General features: G+C 44.9%; 1 protein-coding gene across 2 annotated transcripts in view; it reads right to left on the bottom strand.

Annotated features, from left to right (window-relative positions):
• The window catches only part of EML5 (EMAP like 5), a 382,142-nt gene that overhangs the window by 18,681 nt on the left and 339,053 nt on the right, over positions 1–24,408 (bottom strand). For both annotated transcript variants that reach the window (XM_033952880.1, XM_033952881.1), the window contains 5 exons: positions 21,855–22,063; positions 18,859–19,016; positions 9,843–9,957; positions 780–968; positions 86–258 (listed from right to left, as the gene is read on the bottom strand). In XM_033952880.1, coding sequence (XP_033808771.1) covers positions 86–258; positions 780–968; positions 9,843–9,957; positions 18,859–19,016; positions 21,855–22,063 — 844 coding nt within the window. The remainder of the gene's footprint in view (positions 1–85; positions 259–779; positions 969–9,842; positions 9,958–18,858; positions 19,017–21,854; positions 22,064–24,408) is intronic.

The following is a 24,408-nucleotide window of genomic DNA, read 5'->3' as shown; positions in this document are numbered from 1 at the left end:
CGCTGAATGCTGTGCGCTGCTCTGATGCCCAGCACTGAGCAAAACCTCACAATCCCTAAAAAAGGATGCCTGCATTTGCTCTGACCTGATGTCTTGAATTGCAGAGCGCCGATCTCTCTTTTTCCCCCATATTTTCAGAGAGGCCACAAGCAGGATAAGGAACTCCCCATTCTTCATGCCGATGGCCACCATGTCGCCTTCTGGGCTGTAGCAAACAGTACGAGCTGCATGCCCTAAATTCACTTTGTTCAGCATCTTCTGTGAGAGTAAATAAAGCCCCCACACCCCCCCAAAAAATAATTAGACGCCAGTAAATTCATCACATAAAGTAAATTCTGGAAGCACTCATTTAAAGATGTTTTGGCTGTTTATATCTATACTTTACTTTAAAATTACTGAGCTTTGGAATAATTTTCCTGTCCAGCTGCGTAACTCGGGCTCTTTCCAATTATTTCGAAAACATCTGAAAACGTGGCTATTTTCAAACATGTAAACTCCGCTGCTCTCTCTATAATCACTCATTCTTATTATAGTTTCCTCTCTTCAAAACTCTTGTAAACCATGCCAAGCTGTATCCTTACAGAGAAGATGTGGTATATAAGCTTAGGCTTTAGTTTAGTTAACTAGTAGTCCATACATTATATTACTGTGTGGTTTGAGCTATATTCCGTCCCAGGTCCCCAGAAGGCAAAAGTCAGTGACCAACAAACCAGCCTGATTTTGTAGCAATCAGAAAGGAATGTTTTTCAGGCCATGATAAGTTACGGGTATGAGGTAACCTTGTCCGCAATATCCCAGAGTCTCACTGTTCCATCCTCAGCTGCAGAGAGGAAAAGGTCTCTGGACGGATGTGTTGCCAGACCCCAGACAGGTCCATCCATGTGACCGTTGATTAGAATGTTACAGGCCGCGTTCTTCTCCCCAACTTCAATTATTTCAGCATTCCGAGTCCCGACGAGAATCTTTCCCTGGAACGGTGCAGAAGAGTAGTCAAAGCTGTTAAGACAGTACTTCCATTCTGTTTGTTTAATAATTTACACACACAATCTATATTCCAAACAAGAAAAACCTGCATAATCAATCTTCCCAAAGAAACGTAAATAAAACGAGTGGGGAAGGAACGTTACACATCAACCAGAGATAAACTAATCAAAATTTCCCCACTTCCAAGTTTATTTCGGATTTGATCATCTGCTTATCAGATTCCTAAGCCGCGTACAAAAATAGGGGTAAAACAAAGCACACAGTCGTACTAAGACAAGAGGGAAAGAGAGGGAAGAACTGCATTGTCAAACTAGGAAAGGAAGACAATTAGGGGTGATACATGAGGAGGGGCCCATCTGTTCTGAAGACCCTGCTATTATGGCCTTTAGACCACTCGACTCTCTTTATGCTGATACAAATAATATGAGTTTAATAATCAAATAGCAATAGCTTACAGAAACAAATCACACAGCATACAGAGTAATAGAGCATACACCAGGCTGGCCAGACTGATGGAGAACTTCCAAAGAGTTCTGAAACTACGGTCTAGGGAGCTTTCTTTTATATGATTCTGACAGCTCTGGCCCACGTTGGTGCAGGTTATATTTCATACTTTCATTGGTTAATCATATTCATTATCTCATTTATTAATCTATGGATTGGTTAATATAATTGAGTGATTCTGTGTCACGTCTTTTTTCATCTACTTCTCCCTTACTTCCCCGTAAATGTCCTTTTAATATAACAAGTTCCTCTTTAGAGCACCTGGGCCTAACGGTTTTCCGGTTCTGTGGTTAGCCTTCTTGTACACTTCTATCCGTGGTTCGTCTTCCTTTCATAAAGTTATCATGCTACTTATATTTTTCACCAGAATTGGTTTTCTCTCTAACTACGCCCTCTGCTTCTAAGAAAAAGCAGAAATGCCTTTCAGAGTTGACAGTTTCTAGTCAGAGAGCCCATTTTGCTTTTTCAGCAACCATTTTAGGTCTTAGCTGTATTGGCCTTGCTTTGGCCTGCTATTGCTGTGACAGGGAAATTCTCGGGGGTCTTCACCTGAGCCAGGGCCAGATTTAGATAAAAAGAGGCCCTAGGCTATTCCACTTATGAGGCCCTTTCACCTCCCATTTTTAAGTTTGTAAATTACATGAGAGATAATAAAATGCATAATTACTGTGATATATATCAATATGTTAAATGAAGCATGTTGTTATTGGTACTAACCTTTATAAAAAATGTGACACGGATAATAAATAAAAAAAAGTCGAGAACACTTATTTGGACATTTATTCTCAGCACCATATATAGTACTTGTAACAATAACTAATCAAAAATAACACACAACATTGCCCCTTCCTATGTCCATAGTGCCCCCAGTGCGTCCTTCCTCACCTCACCCCCCCTCCGATGCCCGCCTGCCTCCCGTCCCCCTTCCATTGAATACCCCCCATGCCATCCTGCCTGCCTGCCTTCCATTAAACCCCCCCACCCCCCTCCAATGCCAGTCTGGGCCACCCTGTCCTGACGGATCCACGTTTTGCCTCCCTCCCTGCGGGGCTGGGCTTTGCCCAGCTGTTTCCGCACTGACGTCTTTCCCTCCCCGATCCTCCTCCCAGGGCGAGAAAAAGAAAGGGAGAAGCCGAGTCGGCGCCCCGTTGCGGCCGGAGCTGGTTCTGATCCCGAAGCGTAGAATTTCTCCTTATTTTCGGTTCAGTGTTTTAGAGTTCACTGTTTTTAGAATAGTGTAATTTTAATTTTGCTAACAATTTGAATGTAGGCCCCTCTTGATCTTGAAGCCCTAGGCTGAAGCCTAGTTAGCCTATAGGAAAATCCGGCCCTGACCTGAGCTCGCAGGACTTTTCCTCCCCTTCCTCAGTTCTACTGAAGGTTTAACGGGAAAATATGGATACGTTAAAGGAGTCTTTAAACAGTTTTTCATGTGGTTGATTTCCTCGTTTTTGGGGGGGCTTAGATAAATAAAACAACACTTACCCCCCTCTTTTACTACGGCGCGCTAACCGATTAGCGCGCTAAATGCTAACGCGTCCATAGACTAACATGCACGCGTTAATCGGTTAGCGCACTTTAATAAAAGAGGGCCTTCAGCTGTCAGCTGATTGGGTAACCCAGTTCTCTAAATGTAGACACTGCAAAGGTCATTCTATCACTGGGCATTCACGAGTTTCCATCCCTTGCACAGAAAAGTGGCACTTAAGTGTTTAAGGGCACCCCATGCTATTCTATAAGGATGTTGTAAGAACATAAGAAGTTGCCACCACTGGGTCAGACCAGAGGTCCATCGCGCCCAGCGGTCCGCTCCCGTGGCGGCCCATCAGGTCTGTGACCTGTGAAGTGGTTCCTGACCATTTCTGTAACCTACCTCTACATCTATCTGTACCCCTCAATCCCCTTATCCTTTAGGAACCTATCTAAACCTTCCTTGAACCTCTGTAGCGTGCTCTGGCTAATCACAACCTCCGGAAGCGCGTTCCATATGTCCTCTGGGTAAAAAAGAACTTCCTAGCGTTTGTTCTAAACCTGTCCCCTCTCAATTTCTCCGAGTGCCCTCTTGTACTTGTGGTTCCCCACAGTCTGAAGAATGTCCACCTTCTCTATGCCCCTCAGGATTTTGAAGGTTTCTATCATGTCTCCTCTAAGTTTCCGCTTTTCCAGGGAGAACAGCCCCAGCATTTTCAACCTGTCAGCGTATGAAAAATTTTCCATACCTTTTATCAGTTTAGTCGCTCTTCTCTGAACTCCCTCAAGTACTGCCATGTCCTTCTTGAGGTATGGCGACCAGTACTGGACACAGTACTCTGGGTGCGGGCGCACCATTGCACGATATAGCGGCATAATGACTTCCTTCGTTATAGTGCATAGCTGCAGAGTTCATTGGTTTACACACCCTTTTATTAAATGTTGAGAGAACCCTCTCTTTTCAGGCTGCTAAATTGAATGTTTAGTTTGGAAAAAATCAGGCTAGGAGCTTCTTCTTATTTCGATTTTAGAAAATTATTAAAGACACAGCTTCTTTATTGCCTTTGGATGTATAATATTTAGTGGCGCTTTGTATACAGTCCTCACTATTGTTTTCTGGTTGCTCTATTGTGACATGATCAATTTTTGTTGTTTACTTATGCTTGAAAATAAATAAAAATTATTGAACTTAAAAAAAAAAAAAAAGACACAACTATTTGATAAGTTTATATCCTAACGCACTCTTTTGTCTGTTAAAATAACTATATTATATTTGATAACTTGATGTATTTTTATCATGATTTGTAGTTTTTTTCACTGTATGCTCAGCTCTACTTGTTGTGAACTGCCTAGAACCATGTCTGGTCTGGCGGTATATAAGAATAAACTTATTATTATTATGCATGGGTTGAGCATGGGCAGGGCTCTCACACACAACTTTACATAGTGGTGTAGTAAGAGGGGGGGCAGACTGCCCAAGGTGCTGTCTTAGTTGGGGCACTGGCACCTCTCTGCCCCCCCCCCACCACACTCGCGCTCTCGCTTCCCTCCCTGAACCTCTTTAAATCTTTACCAGTGTGAGCAACTTCTCCGGCCTGCTGCTCATGCCAGCATGGCTCCCCTCTGAAATCACTTCCTGGTTGAGGGACCAGGAAGTGACATCAGAGAGAAAGCCAACATTGGGACGAACAGTGAGCCAGAGAAGCTGCTCATGCTGGCAAAGATTTAAAGAGGTTCAGGGAGGGCGTGAGCGTGGTGTAGGGGGTGGGGAAGGAGAAGGGGCAGGGAGGAGGGCGTGGGAGGTGCCACTGCCCCGGGCACCTCCCACCCTTACTACACCACTGATTTTACACATTCTTATGCACTTATGCCAGCACTAAATATTAAGTCGAACAGGAGAGAGGGCGTCTATAGTGGAATAAACCAAGCCAAGTAAAAAAAGCACAGTGCACCTGCAAGAATGGGTTGTCATCAGGACCCAACACTGGCCATGCTTCAGCAAAACACCTCCATTAGGGGTCGTACATGTTAATAACTTTAATAATAATAATAATAACTTTATTCTTGTATACCGCATTACCATGGAAGTTCTATGCGGTTTACAGATGAAGAGACTGTACATTTACAGCGAAGTTACATTTTCAGCGATGCTATGTTTACATTTTTGGCGATGTTACATTTACGGTGAAGTTATTTTACAGCTGGGTTACATTTGCAGAGAAGTTACATTTGCTGTGAGTTACATAGAGCGGTGTTACATACAGCGGAGTTACCTACGGCGTAGATACATACTGCGGTGTTCGATAAGGCAGAGCAGAGGCATTTAGTATGGGGAGTGACGAAGACAGGGTAATTAGTTGGAAAGAGTGATCCATTTTGTTAAGCCATTTAGTGGCTGACAAGGTTGGAGGAGTCGGAGAGTCTAGAGGTAAGTCGAGGTCAGAGAAGGAGGATAAGGAAGAGGGGGAGGAGAAGTTAGAGGAATTTGTCAAACAGGTAGGTTTTGATTGACTTCCTGAACATTTGGTAGGGGGGGAGGGGGAATTGGAGATGAGGGCTGTGAGGCATTTGTTCCATTTACCCGCTTGGAATGCTAGGGATCTGTCGAGGAATTTCTTGTAGAGGCAGCCCTTCAGGGAAGGAAAGGAAAATTCGTGTACGAGATGGGCCTGCAATTTCAAGGTGCTCAGACAGGTAGATTGGTGAAGAGCCTGCTAAGGTTTTGTAGCAGAGGCAGGCGAATTTAAAGATGTTAAGTCCTTTGTTCCTTGAAAGATTGGTAAGCATTACTACCGCTTACAATGTTAAAACAATGTGGCTAATTCGTACAACTAAAGAAAAGCTGCTAAAATTATCTTAACGACAGAGAGTTCATCTATCTTATTGTGCAGAGGAGCAAAACCGACGCTGGGTTACACTAGCATTCTCTAACACAGGGGTGTCAAAGTCCCTCCTCGAGGGCCGCAATCCAGTCAGGTTTAATGATGTATGGAGTCCACTGACTACTTTTGTTTGGTTTTTGTTTTGTTACAATCCTTCAATATAGCCTGTGGTACGCTGCCTATGCCTGCTAGGTGTGTTCCTAGTCCAGAGCCCTGTCTGAAGTCCAACCTTCTCCCCGATGTTACCAATTCCTCTTTTTATGAATCTCCTGATGCCATTTCTCCTTTGCTCTCTAGAGGGAAGCAGAGAGCACATGTGCAGAATGCCCATCCCCCTCTCAGGCCCAGGCTTGCTGATAAGAAATTCTTTTTACCTGAGGGTTGGGGGCGGGGCTGCAAGCTAGTTACCCAGAGAGGAAAGCTCCTGGGGAATCACTTAAAAGGAGAAGAGGCACAGGACAGGCAGGAGAGTTCAGGGCTGGGAGATTCTGATAGCGGTTCTCCACTTGAATGCATGGAGCTGACTGAAGCCGGTGAAGTATCTTCTTTGAGGGAAAATGAAGAACCACAGTCCATGGAAATAGACCAGGATTCATCTGCTGCTCCAATTAGTGGGAACCTACCAATGGAAGTTGGCTCCTGTGAAGGCAAGCTGCTTGTTGGTTAAATGTGAGTAACTGGGAACCTTTTCTGAATGAGAGACTTCCATAAGTATATTATGCCCTGTAGGAGCTTCAGAAACCAAAAAGCTCCAGAAGATTTGAAAGACTCTTTTTTGTTTGCTGAGTTTTTTTTTTGTGTTTTGTTGTTGTTTCTCTGATATGAGAAAGGATTATTTCCAGCCTAGGTAGTGGGGTTCGCCTCACGTATTTTTGTGGTGGGATAGTGGGCCTATTTGGCAATATAATATCACGTGAAGCACACTACCTCCCCAGCTTTGCAGCAGCTGGGTAAGTCACAGCATTGCTCTGACTAGTGCTGTGAGAGTCAATTTAAGACTGTTTATATTTTGTTTCCTGACTAAGAAATAAGCATGGGCTGAAGCCAATTGCCTGAACTTAGAAGGACTGAAACTGTTGGACATTTACCCTTTGGGACAGTTTGCTGTTTTTGTGGTTTTCTTTTTATTTGTTTGTTGCTTTGGGAGCTTATTGCTAAACATGGAAATATCCTGACCAGGTTTTTGTTTTCTCCCAAAGGAAAAATAAATTCTGATTTTTATTTAAATAACTACCCTGGACTGGTGTAACAGTGTTTTTCTTCCACCATTATTTCCCTTGTGAAGCTCATCGCGGCTCACAAGAGCACAACTTTCGTGTCCCAGCCGCTCAGGGCCCATTGTCCTGAGACGGTTGGTGACAAGCCTCCCTGCTTTGCATTGACTGAGTCCCAATGTCTGGGAAGCTTCATTATTTCATCCAAGACACCGTTTTTGTTCAGTTGTCAAATGTCTCGGGTACTGGCGGAAGAAAGCTCTTCCAGAGATGCAAAACAATGTCCACGCATAGGTCGAAGTCTGGTAGACTCATGTCTGGACTGTAGGGAGCTTGAGGTAACACCTCCCAGCCATATTTGTCTAGTTTTTCAATGACGAGTGTGAAGGGACACGTATCAGTATCATGTACCTTGGTAGTTTTCCATAGAATGTTTTGAAGCTGTAAGAAAACCAGACCTGTTTGTTTTTCCTTCTCTGAAACTAATACAAGGACATTTATGTTTGATAAGATGTGTGTTATCTTGTTGTGAGGTGACTTCAATTGTTTTTATAAACCATATTTGCAAACAGCTTTAGTTAAGAGGCTTTGCTGGCCAAGGCTCTTCTGACCTTTTGGAAAAATGCTGATGTCTTTAAAGTTTCATGTAAGAACATAAGAACATAAGAAGCGCCATCTCCGGATCAGACCTTCGGTCCATCAAGTCCGGCGATCCGCACACGCGGAGGCCCCGCCAGGTATACACCTGGTTTATTTTATAGCCACCATATCTTTATATGCCTTTCTCAAGGAGATATGCATCTAGTTTGCTTTTGAAGCCTGGGACTGTCGATTCCGCAATAATCTCCCCTGGAAGAGTATTCCAGATGTCCACCACTCTCTGTGTGAAGCAGAACTTCCTGACATTAGTCCTGAACTTGTCCCCCCTTAGCTTCATTTCATGTCCTCTTGTCCGTGTCAAATTGGATAATGTAAATAATCTTCTCTGCTCTATTTTGTCAATTCCTTTCAGTATTTTGAAGGTCTCGATCATATCCCCCCGCAGTCTCCTTTTCTCAAGGGAGAACAATCCCAGTGTTTTAAGTCGATCCTCATATACCAGTTTCTCCATACCCTTCACTAGTTTAGTTGCTCGTCTCTGCACCCCCTCTGTGACCTGTGTCCATATATGGTTTGTGTTTACGTCACATGCTGACACATGCTGACAACACTGATTCATTTAGAATGATATAAAAGGGATGTAAAGCTCACAATAAAATTGGACATGTTTGAAAGATGATTTCTGGTCTTTAAGATGTGTCCCCAGGTACCTGACCTCCAAAATGACAGAGACAGAGAAAGTATGGGGCAGGAATTGGGACCTAATCCTTTTCAGAGTGGAGGGCTCCATTTTCCCCAGGGCCAAAAAAATTTTGACGAGCTCAATCAAAAGTCAAACAAATGATGATTTTTGCTTATGATCATGAAGGCATCATCATTACAAAGTTCCATGTGGAAGATTGTGTGTTCCCTCTAAGCTGAGCAGGAGTCCTCCACCCACAGTCTCACCAATAGAGGGTGCTGTTTTACTGTCACATTTTTCAATTGTGAGGGACAGGCAAGTTCTGCAGGACTCCAGGGAACATACCTGTCCTTAGCGACTGAAAATATTCCACCCCCTAGTGGTAGCAATGCAGCTGGAGGACACCTGCTCAGCTTAGAGGGAACAACCCAGTTGCTCTTGGCTGGGCCACTCATTCTTCACAACGTTCGCCCGTACACAGGGAATGTCGTCATTGAAAAACTACGTGAATACGCATGTGGTCCTGAGCTGGAAGCTTTTCAAAACCCGGACAAAGTACCGGGTTTAGAAAAGCCGTCAGGATGCCTGGACAGTCCGGAGAGTGAATGCAGGAACCTAACCCTATTTTCCCCAAAAGGATTCATTGTTCACTTTCAGCGGTTTTGAGACGCGGTCTTGTACTGCTGGAACCTAACCTTTATTTTCCCCATAGACTCAGCATTTCGTTATTCGTGATTTTGAGGTTCACGAACATTTTCCGGAAACATACTGCCATGAAAAAATGACAACAGACTATACTTTGCAGGTGGGCGTTCACATTTGCAGGGCTCGCGTTTACATGCCTGGATTATAAAATATTATAATCTATGTGCATACTTTCACAGTTTAGGAGCTAGCGCTTACATCAGCTCTACGGCTGTAGGTGCTCAAGAGTAAGACATAGGTGCGTATTTGACCTGTTATGCTTGCATTGTATTAAGAAAAGCAGATGCCTACTTTTCTTTATAGAATAGGCCCCCAAATACAATTACCCTCAAGATTAGGGTTACCAGATTCCCCCGGACATGTCCTTCTTTTTGAGGACATGTCCGGAGGTCCGAACGGCTTTTCAAAACCCGGCACTTTGTAAATCACGTTGGGCAGGCAGCGGGGGGATGGGACTGGGACAGGGCTAGGGTTGGGGATGGGACTGGGACAGGGCTAGGGTTGGGATTGGGGACGGGACTGGGGCATAATGGGTGAAACTGAGCGGGCCTGGGACGGGCCTAGGGGGTGTCCAGATTTTACTATAGTATAATCTGGCAACCCTACTCTAGATATCACCATTAAGAGATGGCTAGATTCGACATTAGGAGCCCCTGGGAAGGAGCTCTGTGCAGTATCTTGAATGAGCTCTAGCTAACCCCCCAGTCTAGGAAGACTATGCATGATACACTCACCTCATAGGCGCTTTATTGAGATTAGAAAGAGTACACCTCCTTTATCTTATAGGGAAGGCATGCTCACCTTGCCTCTGCACACTGAGCGAACGCAGTCTGTTGTCTGGCCTGTCTCCAACCTGAAGGCACGACATCGCTTCAGTTCCTGATCCCAGAGTTTCACAGCTCCTCCTTCCTTTGACCTAACACAAGAACCCAAAGCTCTGCATCAACTTCGAATGTACCGAAAGGCAACAAAAATCTTTACAAGGAAATAGAATTAAATACATGAGAAATACAAGGTAAAATCAGACTAATTTAATACTCTTCTTGACTAGGTGAGGTGTCGGCCTGGTGGCAGAGCTGATGCATCAACACCCTGACGTTTTGGGATCAATCCCAGCACTGCTCCTTGCGACTCTGGGCAACTCACGTAATTCTCCTTTGCCTCAGGTACAAAATAAGTACAGGCAGTCCCCGAGTTACAGACGCCTGACTTAAGTACAACTCGTACTTAAGAACGTGGTTGTGGCTTCATTTGATTTCACTGAGCAGTATTTCCAGTGGCAAAGACTCCTACACTTCAGGATTCAGGAATGATGCAGGACCATATTAAGAACAGCGTGTGTACCTTAGAGGGAACACTGTGGGACAGTTGGCCCTTTGTCAGCTGGGAACAGAGGTAAGCAGCATGAATTTTAAAATTTACAAGTTCTGAGTTATATACAAGTCCGACTTAAGAACAGCTTGAAAAACATAACTCATTCTTAACTCAGATACTGCCTATATAGGAATAATTAAACCATTGTGACATCACTGATGAAGTTGGCTCTTAGGCATTGGTGGAATGAGGCATTATGACATCACAATCTCAGCTCTGGAATGTTGCTACTCCTTGGGATCTTGCCATGCACTTGTGACTTGGGTGAGTCAAGTACAGCCAGTCCCTGATTTACAGACACCCAACTTAAGTATGAGTCGTACTTAAGAATGCAGTTGCTGTCAGGGCAGGATTAACCAATAGGCCCAGTAGGCACGTGCCTAGGGCCTGAAATGTCAGGGGGGCCCGATGAAGGAGGGCATCAACATTGTTTTTTCCAAACGGCAATAGGCCCCTCCAGCATCGATTGGCAATGCGGATCCCCTCCCTTCCCCCATCGATGGAAAGTAAGACAAGCAAGCAACGCGGGTAAGAAAGGCAACGGGAACTGTAATTGTGCAAGCGGTGCTGCTAGCCCAAAGCTTCCCTCTGACGCAGCTTCCTGTTTCTGCCTGGGCACATGGTGGGATGGGGCGGGGCAGGAGGCCCAGTGTACTTGTGTGCCTAGGGGCCCTCGAGGAATTAATCCTGCCCTGGTTGTTGCTTCATTTGATTTCTCCTAAAGCAGATTCAGGAACGATGAAGGGCCATATTAAGAACAGCGTGTGGTTGTGCGTGCTGTAGCTTAGAGGGAACACTGCAGGGACAGTTGGCCCTTTTGTCAGCTGGGTGCAGAGGTAAGCATCAAGAATCTTAAAATCTACAAGTTCTGAGTTATATACAAGTCCGACTTAAGAACAGCTTAAAAAATGTAACTCGTTCTTAACCTGTATAGGAATAACCAAGCCATTGTGACATCACTGATGAAGTTGGCTCTCAGGCATTGGTGGAATGAGGCATTATGACATCACAATCTCAGCTCTGGAATGTTGCTACTCCTTGGGATCTTGCCAGGCACTTGTGCCCTGGGTTGGTCACTGTTGGAAACAGGAAACTGGGCTTCAGGGACCTTCAGTCTGTCCCAGTATGGCAACTCTTATGCTTTTATGCGAGTCAAGTACAGGAAGTCCCCGAGTTACAGATGCCCGACTTAAGTACGACTCGTACTTTGTAGTTTCTCAGGAAACTACAAAGCCATGGCATAGAGGGGGATATACAAAGATGGATAGGCAAATGGCTGGAAAACCGAAAGCAGAGAGTGGGCATAAATGGGAAGTTCTCCGACTGGGAGAAAGTGACTAGTGGTGTACCCCAGGGCTCGGTACTTGGGCCGATCCTTTTTAATATTTATATCAATGACCTGGAGGAAGGAACATCCAGTGAGATCATCAAGTTTGCAGACGATACAAAACTATGCCGGGCGATCAGATCGCAGGAGGATAGAGAGAAACTCCAGAGCGACTTGTGTCGGTTAGAAACATGGGCGGAGAAATGGCAGATGAAGTTCAATGTGGAGAAATGCAAGGTAATGCATTTAGGCAATAAGAATAAGGAATACGAGTATACAATGTCAGGTGCAACTCTGGGGAAGAGTGAACAAGAAAAGGACCTGGGTGTACTGATAGATAGGACCCTGAAGCCGTCGGCACAATGCGCGGCAGCGGCAAAGAAGGCAAATAGAATGTTGGGCATGATAAAGAAAGGAATCTCGAGTAGATCGGAGAAAGTTATAATGCCGCTTTATAGGGCAATGGTCAGACCTCACTTGGAATACTGCGTTCAACATTGGTCTCCCTACCTAAAGAAGGATATAAAACTGCTGGAGAGGGTGCAGAGACGAGCAACAAAACTGGTGAAGGGTATGGAGAAACTGGAATACGAGGATAGACTTATAACACTAGGATTGTTCTCCCTTGAGAAAAGGAGACTGCGTGGGGATATGATCGAGACCTTCAAAATACTGAAAGGAATTGACAAAATAGAGCAGAGAAGATTATTTACATTGTCCAATTTGACACGGACTAGAGGACATGAAATGAAGCTAAGGGGGGACAGGTTCAGGACTAATGTCAGGAAGTTCTGCTTCACTCAGAGAGTGGTTGACGCCTGGAATGCCCTCCCAGAGGAGATTATTGCGGAATCGACCGTCCTAGGCTTCAAGAGCAAACTAGATGCATATCTCCTTAAGAGAGGCATATAAGGATATGGTGGACTATAAATTACGACAGGTGTACACCTGGCAGGGCCTCTGCGTGTGCGGATCACCGGACTTGATGGACCGAAGGTCTGATCCGGAGATGGCAGTTCTTATGTTCTTATGTAACGCAGTTGTGGCTTCATTTGATTTCACTGAGCAGATTCACATTAAGAACAGTGTGTGGTTGTGCATGCTGTACAGGGAACACTGGTGGGGACAGTTGACTCTTTTGTCAGCTGGGAGCAGAGGTAATCAGCATGAATTTTAAAATCTACAAGTTCTGAGTTACATACAAATCTGACTTAAGAACAGCTTTAAAAACTGAGTTACCGACAGGTCTGCAGGTTTTTTGACAGGCCTGCCTGTCTTTTTTATTCATTTTTTTCCCATGGCACAGATATTTTGCGTGTGTTAAAAAAATGAAAAGACAGACAGGCCCCCCCAACAAACGCGATCCCCCCCCAAATAGCAGGAGGGATGCCCACTCCCTCCTGCCACCAACTGACACTCCCTAACCAGCACTTGCCTCACCCCCTGACCGGCACTGCAAGGCATCCCCTCCACGAACAGGCCCATCCCTGGTCAGGCCTGGCCTGACCCGGCCAGAAACCTCCCTTATATCTAAAAGTTGGGAGCAGGTGGGGTGCTCAATCCCTCCTGCTCCTTAGGCCTCCAGCGCTGTCTTCTGCTGTCTTCGGGAGCAGGAGGAACTGCAATGTCCTCCTGCTCCTGCCCATGATGCACTGCGAATGTGGGCCTTAGGCCCTGTCCCAGTGCATTATGTGATGCACGGAGAGGAGCCTAAGGCCCTGTTTGGCTCAGGCTCCTTCCTTGGGCGGGGCCTGGGGTGCCTGAGCCAATCAGGGAGTTCCTTAGGGCTGAGCCTAAGGAAGTCCCTGATTGGTCAAAGCAATATCCAATCAGGGACTTCCTAAGGCTCAGCCCTAAGGAAGTCCCTGATTGGCTGAGGCGCCAAAGGCCCCTTCCAAGGGAGGAGCCCAAGGCGCCTCAGCCAATCAGGGCCTTAGGCCTCACGCATCACATGATGCACCGGGGCAGGGCCTAAGACCTCAGATGCGTCCCGAGAGGCATTGGAGCAGGAGGGGTTAAGCACCCCTCCTGCTCTGTGAAAACCAGGAATGGGGAGGGGGGCATCTGGGGGTGTGTGGCAGGAGGAAGTTGGCATTCCTCCTGCTGTTAGTTTTTGGGTGGGTGGGACTGATGGCAGGAGGGAGTGGGAACCCTCCTGCCATAATTTTAAGCGGCGTCGGGGCAAATTTTTTGTGGCGTTCGGGGAGTTTGGGGCACTTGTTGGGAGGGTGGGTTTAATTTTTTTTTTTTAAATCGGGCCAATCAGAGCCTCAGGCTCCTCCCTGGCACATCCCAAGATGCACTGGGGAGAGGGATATCCAATGTAGACGATGCAGCAGCAGCTGCAATGAGGAAGTCCAGCTCCGTCCGGCTCATCTGTTCAGGTAAGGGGGAGGGGTGTGGCGGAGACGGGGAAGGGGGATCACTACTAGTGGGGGGAGTAGTCAGCTCGGGTCGCAGAGGGTAGTTTAGTGTAGCAGGAGAAAGTGGGCATCTCTCCTGCTGCTGGGGAGGGGGGGGAGGTGCGTTCGGGTCAGGCTGGGCAGCATTTTTTTAAATTATTTTTTTTATTTAGTGCAGCAGGAGAGAGTCGGCTCGAGCAGCTGGAAGACAAAAAAATAAAAGAAAATCGCCACGAAGGTAAGGGAGGGTAGCTGCTGAAAGACATCTACTAATCTTTGCAGGCTTGACTGTGCAGATTTCACCACTTTCCTATAGCACCCGACTGTCCCTCCTAGTCCCAGACATCTATTGTATTTCTACTTAGTGTTCAGGAAACTCGGCGGCCCCAGTATGCTTGTGGGGCGAGAGAGTGGAAAGAGGAAAGGAGGAGCAACATCGGTCCCGCTGCCAAACATGCAGAGAAAACTGCGAACCCCTTCTTTCCTATTGGACAATATTTCCCGCCCATCATACTGATTGGCTGCTTTTCAATGACATTTGCCATATCTGGTTTTATTTAACGTTAGTAGCTAGTTTAAACCGACTCCTAAAAACATGGTCCTTGAAAAGAAATTTGGCTCTCAAAAGAAATCTTAATCGTTGGCTCTTTTGACTAATGAGTTTGCCGACCACTGCCCTAGTCTTTGCAATTTATGACGGAGTGAAAAATCGATCCACTTGTACCCGTTCTGCTCCACTTCAGTTAAAAAAGCTTTTAAAATTTGTAATATTCTAGCAATTACGAGTGACATACTTTCTGTCCCCCCACTTATCGATATTTCCAGAATTTGATGGGCTCACTTCACCAACCAACCATACCTGATAAAATCCCCACGCCAACTCTTTACAATTATCAATATAATCCATTCACATATCAATTCATTGTCCAAACGTCCATTCCTCAACTTTCTTATGGAAGGTGGAAAAAACCCTTTTCTGTCACACCTCTAATGGGCGTGAGTTCCAAAAAACAGGGGCCAGGGCATTTGTCCTGTAGGTCAGTGGTTCCTAACCCTGTCCTGGAGGACCACTAGCCAGTCAGATTTTTCTGGTTAGCCCTAATGAATATGCATGGAGCAGATTTGCGTGCCTGTCACCTCCATTATATGCAAATCTCTCTCTTGCATATTCATTAGGGTTATCCCGAAAACACGAGGGAAACAAAATGAGAGGACAAAAAACAGGGTCTTAAACTGCCTATACACAAATGCTAGGAGCCTGAGGGCCAAAATGGGAGAACTGGAAATCACTGCCAGCAATAAGGACCTAGACATAATTGGAGTCACAGAAACGTGGTGGACTGAGGAAAATCAATAGGATGTGGCCATACCAGGGTACAAACTGTACAGGAGAGACAGGACACATAAAAAGGGTGGAGGAATAGCGCTGTACATAAAAGACTCCATACCATCAGCCAAGATGGAAACAACAGTACGAGCGGATGGCTTGGAATCACTATGGGTTAAACTACAGGGAGGAGCAGGGGCAGACATTAAATTGGGTCTGTACTACCGCCCACCTGGACAACCGGAAGAAATCGACCAGGAGCTGGAAGCTGAACTGAGGCAGGTATGCAAAAGCGGAAGTGTGGTGGTGATGGGGGACTTCAACTATCCTGGGATAGACTGGAGTATTGGGCACTCAAACTGCGCAAGAGAGACCAAATTCATAGAGGTCACGAGGGACTGTTTCATGGAGCAACTGGTCACGAAACCAACACGGGGCGATGCCACTCTTGACCTAATCTTCAACGGCCTAGGAGGGCCAGCAAAGGAGGTGGCGGTATTACCCCCGCTAGGTAACAGCGATCACAACACGATCCAGTGCAGGCTTGAAATTGGATCATCAAAGGGGAAAAGAACCACAACGACGGCACTCAATTTCAAAAAAGGAAATTATGATGCCATGAGGAAAATAGTGGGAAAGAAACTCAAAGGCAACATAGGGAAGACGGAATCCGTAGAACAAGCCTGGACCTTACTCAAGGAGACTATGCACGAAGCGCAAAACCTATGCATCCCCAAGTTCAGAAAAGGGTGCAAAAAAAATAGAACGAAAAATCCAGTGTGGATAACAAATGCAGTGAAGAAGGCGATAAGCGACAAGAAGGCATCGTTCAGGAAATGGTAAAAAGACCAAACAGAGGAGAACCAAAGAGTACACAAACAACACCAGAAGGAGTGTCACCGAGTGGTTAGAAAAGCAAAAAGAGAATACGAAGAGAGACTTGCAGAGGAAGCAACAAACTTCAAGTCGTTCTTCAGATACGTCAAGGGGAAGCAACCGACGAGAGAAGAAGTGGGACCATTGGACGATGGTGACAGAAAGGGAGTAGTAAAAGAAGAGAAAGAGATAGCTGACAGGTTAAATGAGTTCTTCACGTCAGTCTTCACAATGGAAAATATAACCAACATTCCGGAACCCGAGGAGATCGTAATAAGAGACCAAGATGATAAGCTGGTCGATTTAGAAGTAAGCCAAGAGGATGTACTTAAGCAGATTGACAGACTAAAGAGCGACAAATCGCCAGGTCCGGACGGCATTCACCCAAGGGTACTCAAGAAGCTAAAAAACGAAATAGCGGAGCCATTTCAACAGATATGCAACCTATCCTTAAAAACCGGTGAGATCCCGGAGGATTGGAAAATAGCAAATGTCACGCCCATCTTCAAGAAGGGCGCAAGAGGAGACCTGGGAAACTACAGGCCGGTAAGCCTGACCTCAGTCCCGGGAAAGATGATGGAGGCACTGATCAAAGACAGCATCTGTGAGCACATCGAAAAAAATGGGCAGCTAAAACCGAGTCAACACGGCTTCTGCAAGGGTAGGTCATGCCTCACTAACTTATTGTACTTCTTTGAGGGGGTGAGCAGTCAGGTGGATAAAGGGGAATCTATAGACATCATTTACCTTGACTTCCAAAAAGCCTTCGACAAGGTGCCACATGAGAGACTGCTTAAAAAGATATGGAACCACGGGGTACAAGGGGAGGTCCACCGATGGATCAAGGTCTGGCTGGCAAACAGGAAGCAGAGGGTTGGCGTAAAGGGCCACTATTCAGACTGGAAAGGGGTCACGAGCGGAGTTCCGCAAGGGTCGGTGCTGGGACCGCTCCTGTTCAATATCTACATAAACGACCTAGAGGCGGGAATCAAGTGTGAGGTCATTAAATTTGCAGATGACACCAAACTATGCAGCAGGGCTCAAACCAGGGAAGACTGCGAAGATCTTCAAAAGGATCTAACACAGCTGGAAAAGTGGGCCGAAAAATGGCAGATGAGCTTCAACGTGGGGAAATGCAAGGTCATGCACGTGGGGAAAAAGAACCCGATGTTCACATACAAAATGGGGGGAACATCACTAGGGGTCAGCAACCTGGAGAGAGACCTGGGAGTGATGGTAGATGCAACACTGAAGGCATCAGCACAATGCGCCACGGCCTCAAGGAAAGCAAACAGAATGTTGGGTATCATTAAGAAGGGTATTACAACCAGGACGAAAGAAGTCATCATGCTGCTATATCGTGCAATGGTGCGGCCGCACCTGGAGTACTGCGTCCAGTACTGGTCGCCGTACCTCAAGAAAGACATGGCGGTACTTGAGGGAGTACAAAGAAGAGCAACTAGACTGATAAAGGGAATGGAAAAACTTCCATATACCGAAAGATTGAAGCAGTTGGGACTTTTCTCCCTGGAGAAGCGAAGACTTAGAGGAGACATGATAGAAACCTTCAAGATCCTGAAGGGCATAGAAAAAGTAGACAGGGACAGATTTTTCAAATTAAGGGGCGCCACAAGTACAAGGGGGCACTCGGAGAAATTGAAAGGGGACAGGTTTAGAACAAACGCTAGGAAGTTCTTTTTCACTCAGAGGGTGGTGGATACGTGGAACGCGCTTCCAGAGGCTGTTGTAGACAAGAAAACATTAAATGGTTTCAAAGAAGGTTTGGATAGATTCCTAGAAGAAAAAGGGATTGAGGGGTATAGATAGGTATAGACCATTGCTCAGGAAATGGGCCTGATGGGCCGCCGCGGGAGCGGACCGCTGAGCATGATGGACCTAGGGTCTGCCTCAGCGGAGGCAACTTCTTATGTTCTTATGTTCTTAGTCCTCCAGGAACCACTGCTGTAGGTAATTCCTTTTTATTTTCCAAAGAGACTGTACTAGAGGACATTAGAGAATATAGATGGACACTTTTTATTGGATATATTTTCCATGTTAAATCAGTCTGATTCAGATTTTTTGGTCACTTCCAGATTATCCTTGATCTTGGGACTGAAAAATGTGAGTCAGAAGAATTAAAAAAAAAATAGTCTCATCTGCAGGGAGAGGCGACCCCCCAATGTTGAACAAACTGGGATAAGAGCATAATGCAGGGATAAGTGATTTATCCATAAAAGCAACATAAGAGAATGATTCGCAAGATATTTATTCATTGAATTTGGACTGGTTTAAAGAATATAGGAGAAGTTTATATTAAAAAAAATAACAAAAATTCAGCAAAAATATATATTTATAAAAACGATCACTCCATGAAGAATGAGGCAATATGACTGAGCTCTAAGTTTGGAAGATCAGCCAGCCATCTGAGGACCTATAATAAACAACATATTAGTTTGCTGATATAGGAAATCGATACAATAAGTAGGAGTTTTATGAGACATAGGGACTTACGGTCTCTCCTTGCCCCCTGTCACTATGAGGCCATCCCTGAGCGTGGTGTACATGGTGAACACAGGCCCGTTATGAGCTTTGGCCACGATCCTGGACAAAATGTGATCTTTCCAGACAAACACATCTCCGCTGATGGTCCCCGTAAAGGTCAAGTTATTCTGAAACAAGAGAAGGGAGCACAGTCAACACAAGTTCGCAGATAGGTCCAAGAATGAGAAACCAAGAAAAGGCAAGAGACACACATTTTATGCATGGATGGTACATTTCAGTCTCCCAGCACTAGAAAACCTGCACCGGCCACCATAGCACAATCTGGATAGTGCTGAGGTGGTCCAGCAGCAGAGCTGAGGAAGAAACAGAAGTTTTTGGGTACTGCTCAATCTTAGCTGTACCCAGATAATTTCTGACGGCCGCTTTATACCCAGGCATTCAGCACTGGTTTTAAAACCACGGTCGACACTTAAGAAGCAACACTGAGCCCAGTGTTTAAATATTGGAGCGATAGCAGATGACAACAAAATAGACCCATTGACCCTTCCAGTCTGCTTGAACTAATTTCCTTTGTTGCCATTTCGTTGAATGAACTGGAATTTGGCATTTTAATCTACCTATCAGCTGTGTCTGGGGTAGGCAATTCCGGCTTGCACCAATTAAAAACCAATTAAACTGCGACGTGCAGGGGGGGGATGGGCGGCCGCTAAACTTATTGCGGCAGAGAGATCCCTTGCCAAAATAAGCTCAGCGGCTGTGTCTGCTTACAACGTAGGCCAGCATTTTGCTGGCCTACATTGTATGCTTCTAGTGCGGGCCTAGGGAGGTGCGTACGGCTTCTGGGCCATGACATGCCCATGCCTAGACTTAGGCGAGCTTAGGCAGGCTTGTGTGCCTCCCTAGACTCCTGGAGGCGCCTCCAATGTAGGCAGCCTGCCTCGGGAGGTTTTTGTAGTTTTGGTTTTTTTTAGAAAACATACATCCCTATTGGCTGATTAGGCAGCAGTTGGCCGCCTACAATCAAGATGCCGTTTATAAAATTTGGCCCTAAATGCTCAGACACTGCTCCAATGCTCACAGAATTCCTATGAGCGTCGGAGCACTTAGCGCCCCGGGCTACAGTAGAAGCCTCTACCATGGCTTCGTAAAAGGGGGGCTTAAATGAGGAACTGTGATAAAAAGAAAGAAACACAAGTGGTACGGTCGTAAAAAAAATCTGCAAATAGGAAAAGAGAAAAACAATATAATAACAAAACATGCAAGGTCTCTTTTTTGACCGATTTGTCATTATATTATTAATAATAATAATAATAACTTTATTTTTGTATACCGCAATACCACAAAACAGTTCAGAGCGGTTTACAGGAGATAAGAACTGTATTTATGCAATGAAGGTACAGAGAATTAGTTATCAAGTGTATGGTATAAACCAGTGGCCATTACAAAATGATCCAATACCTGTTGCAAGGGGGGGTGCAGAAAGGGGAAAGAAACAATAACCGGGGAAGAGGGGGAGGAAGGGTAGGGAGGGAGGCGAGGTTGAGATTAGTAGTTTGGTTGGGAGGGCGGGAGTTAGAGGAATTTATCAAAGAGGTATGATTTGAGAGATTTCCTGAAGTTGGGGCAAGAGAGATGAGGGTGGTCAAGCAGTCATTCCATTTGCCAGCTTGGAAAGAGAGGGTTTTGTCCAAGAATCTTTTGTAGATGCATCCTTTTGGGGAGGGATATTGCAGGTTTTTATAAGACCAGAAGAAAAGTCCATAGTCTATTATTGAGAAAGACATGGTTCCCCCATGGAAAGTTGCTACTCTTTGGGTTGTGGCTAGGTACTAGCGACCTGGATTGGCCACCATGAGGCAGGGCTACTGGGCATGACCCAGTAAGGCTATTCTTATGTTCTTATACCACTAGTGTTTCTATTATTAGTGGTTTCATTGCTTACATCTGAACTAGGTAATATATATAGAAAAATATATGTATACGTATTTTTTCTTCTTTGCATTTTGTCTTCTTACCACTTTACCTCATTTAGGCCCTCTTCTACAAAACCAATAACAGCAGCCCGAGGTAATCGCACTGAAACCCTTTGGGAATAAATGAACTTCTATGTCATTGTTGTGCGGAAGCCATTAGCATGGCTTTGTAAAAAGAAGGGGGGGTGGAGTTAGCTATTTATATCATTGGCGTTTATCCTGTTTCTTTATGTCTTTAATATCTTGCTAATCATCAACCTTTCTGTATATATTTTTAGATTGCCTATATACAGTTTTGTAATTTGTAGTGAACTCATTACATTTGTAATCATAAAGTGAAGCTCTATTTCTTAGTAATATTTGGAAATGGGATGGGTGGAGAAGGGGAAGGGAAGGGGGGAGGGAGTGTTGAGAAGTACTTTATCGTGTTTGTATTGTGATGATAATTGATTGTTGATTTCTTTGAATTTATATATCTACAATGTATTAACTGAGTTGAGATGATATTCTTGGTAAGATTTTTGCTATGTATATTTTATTTTTAAATCTCAATAAAAATTATTGAACATTAGATTGCCTATATACCCTCTCTTATTCTTTTAAATCTGTTTTTAAGTTCTTTGCTTATTTTATACATTAGATAAAGTTTTTTATATACTTGCTGGTTATTATTATCTATTTTTGCTTTGTCAATTTCATTGGTGCTTATAAATGAACACTGAATGTGCATTTTCTAAAAAATTTTTATATGTTCATATGTATTCATCCATAAATTATTGCATATCTATCTTCTCTCTAGTCATTAATCTATATTATTTTAACTATATTAATTTTATTGATGAATTTATTTTTTAGCTCATGGTCCCAATTTGTTTTCTATGGATTTAGACTCCTGAGGCTGGCTCTTGTGGCTGAAACATGATAGAATAAACCCACTTTTGTAAGACATCATTAGAGTTGGGTTCATTTTTTGTTCTCTCTGCAGTCGCATGCCTACGTAGGTAGCATTGATCAGTTCTGTTGGGTACCTACAGCTCCAAAGGCTATGGAAAGCATTGTCTGCATGCGGGCATTCTCGATGGAGCTCAGCATTCCCTTCTTGCTGAGCAGAGCCCTTCCGGCCAGGGTCCAGAACCTCACGTGCTTCACGCCCACCGACACAAACTGGGTATCCGAATCTGGTCTGAATTCTGCCACGAAAATGCGCTGACTGTGGCCGACTCTGCTGGCAATTTTGGCACCTGGAAACAAAGATAAGAAAGGATATCCTTTTTAGGTTACATGTACAAATTCAAATCAAGCTTCTTTCCTAGCATATTCTACGGTACAGTGCTGTGCTGTGATTCCTGAGGGGTGAAGAGGTGGTGGGTAGCAGTTTCCCTCCTGCTTTCTTTGCACGTCTGACTCATTCTGACACTTAACCCTATATGACTTGGGAGAAGGAAATGGCAAAACCACCCCTGTTTCATTCCAAACAAACCACAAAGGAGGCGGTGTCTTTTAGGGTGTGCTCATCAAGGCACATCTGGATCTGGAGTAGAGAATGACATGGTGACAAAATTCATCACCGTTCCCGTCCCCGCAGATAACCGCGGGAAATAATCCCATGTCATTTTCTAGTGTCTATTTCAACCTCGGTCCTTCTACACCAGCATTCTTCAAAGCAAAGCTTGCGGGTCAGTGGTTGTGGCCATTCATACTCTGATTCTTATGTGAGCCAAGGATAATGAAGCCATTGTGACATCACTGATGTGATTGGCTCTTAGGCACTGGTGGAATGAGGCATTATGACATCACAATATCTGCTCTGGATACCAGAGACTGTCATTCTGTAGTGTCTGTTTCAACCTCAGTCCTTTTACACCAGCATTCTTCAAAGCAAAGCTTGCGGGTCAGTGGTTGTGGCCATTCATACTCTGATTCTTCCCTCTCTCCTTAAAGAATTACATGAAGATGGATTCCCGCGGTTATCCGCGGGGACGGGAACGGTGATGAATTTTGTCACCGTGTCATTCTCTAATCTGGAGCTCATTCTGAGCCAGAGCGGAGATTAATCACGGTCGCTAAATGTGGCCACTAGGTGTCACTGGTGCATGATGGTTAAGGCTCCCTCTCTCCTCCTCTCCAAGGGCTGTGGTGTTCTCAACCCCAGCCTTCATCAGGAGTAGAAATCTGAGCTGGGAATCAAACCCAGAAGCTCCACATGACAATTTTGCTGTGGAAAAACCCTACTATGAAAATTGGATGGACAAGAAGTCTTTGGATAACCAGCCTCATTACCTGACGCATTCTTATAATAGTGTGACGTCTTACAAATGAAACCCCACATTTGTTTGATTGGTTCCTAAATTTTATTTTCAAATTAGCAATGGGATTTAGTCCAGGGTTTTCACAGATCACACTTCCATCTTCTATCCACTGGGGGGGATGAGGGGTGAATTCTATAAAGAATACAACAGGTGAAGTAGCTAAATGTAGATGTGTAAATGCTGACTCAGGTTAGCATTCTATAATAATAAGAATAATAATAATAACAGCTTATATACCGCAATACCGTGAAGTTCTATGCGGTTTACAGAAGATTAAGCAAAGGTACAAATTGACTGACTTCAAGAGGGGAGGAAGAAAGAGAATTAATAGGACAGGAAATTCATTGTTGAGGAGAGAGAGATCAAAAGGACAAGTTAATCGCTGTAGAAGGGAGAAAGAAGAAAGGATCAGTTGTCTAGATGCTTTCGGAACAAGTGTGTTTTTAGACGTTTCCTAAATTCTGAGCACCCAGATTCCGTTATAGAAAGCTAGCAGAAGTCAGCATTCACACGCCTACATTCAGGCATGGCCACTTCCACCATGCCAAGAGCAGGTATACCTAGGAGCACCTAATTATAGCACTTTAGTGTGTAAATCCAACAAACTTTTTCCTTCTTCTATTACCCGAACATATTGTTTTTCTCCACTGTATCCTGTAAGTACTTGAATCTTTATATGTAATTTCTCAACTATATTATGTAATGTATATAATTCTCTGGGTAATGTCCAGATCTCTTCTAATTTGTAATCCACTTAGAACCGCAAGGCACAAGCGGAATAGAAATCACTAATGTAATGTAATGCAAATGAGGCTATTCTATAACCCACGTGCGTAAGATGTTGCCACACCCATGCCCCACCCCATATGAACAAACCGTTGCGCTGGCGTGCTATATGACTTGCACACTTTACAATACAGGATGCCACTGAATGATAGAACATAAGAACATAAGAAGTTGCCTCCACTGGGTCAGAGAAGAGGTCCATCCTGCCCAGCGGTCCGCTCCCGCGGCGGCCCATCAGGTCCGCGACCTGTGAAGTGGTTACTGACCACTTCTATAACCTACCTCAAGTTCTATCTGTACCCCTCTATCCCCTTATCCTCCAGGAACCTATCCAAACCTTCCTTGAATTCACACACATGCTAGTACTCTATAATTTTATTAGGAGGTCCTAGCAGTGGCATAGTAAGGGGGAAGGGGGGAGCGTTCCATCCTGGTCGCCATGTTGCTGGGGGCTCTGGCACCCCTCCTCCTCTCTGCCCCCTGCCCATTCC

This window comes from Geotrypetes seraphini, chromosome 7, assembly GCF_902459505.1.
Source record: "Geotrypetes seraphini chromosome 7, aGeoSer1.1, whole genome shotgun sequence".
NCBI classification, from domain to species: Eukaryota; Metazoa; Chordata; class Amphibia; order Gymnophiona; family Dermophiidae; genus Geotrypetes; species Geotrypetes seraphini.
This window is presented reverse-complemented; position numbering and strand designations above follow the sequence as displayed.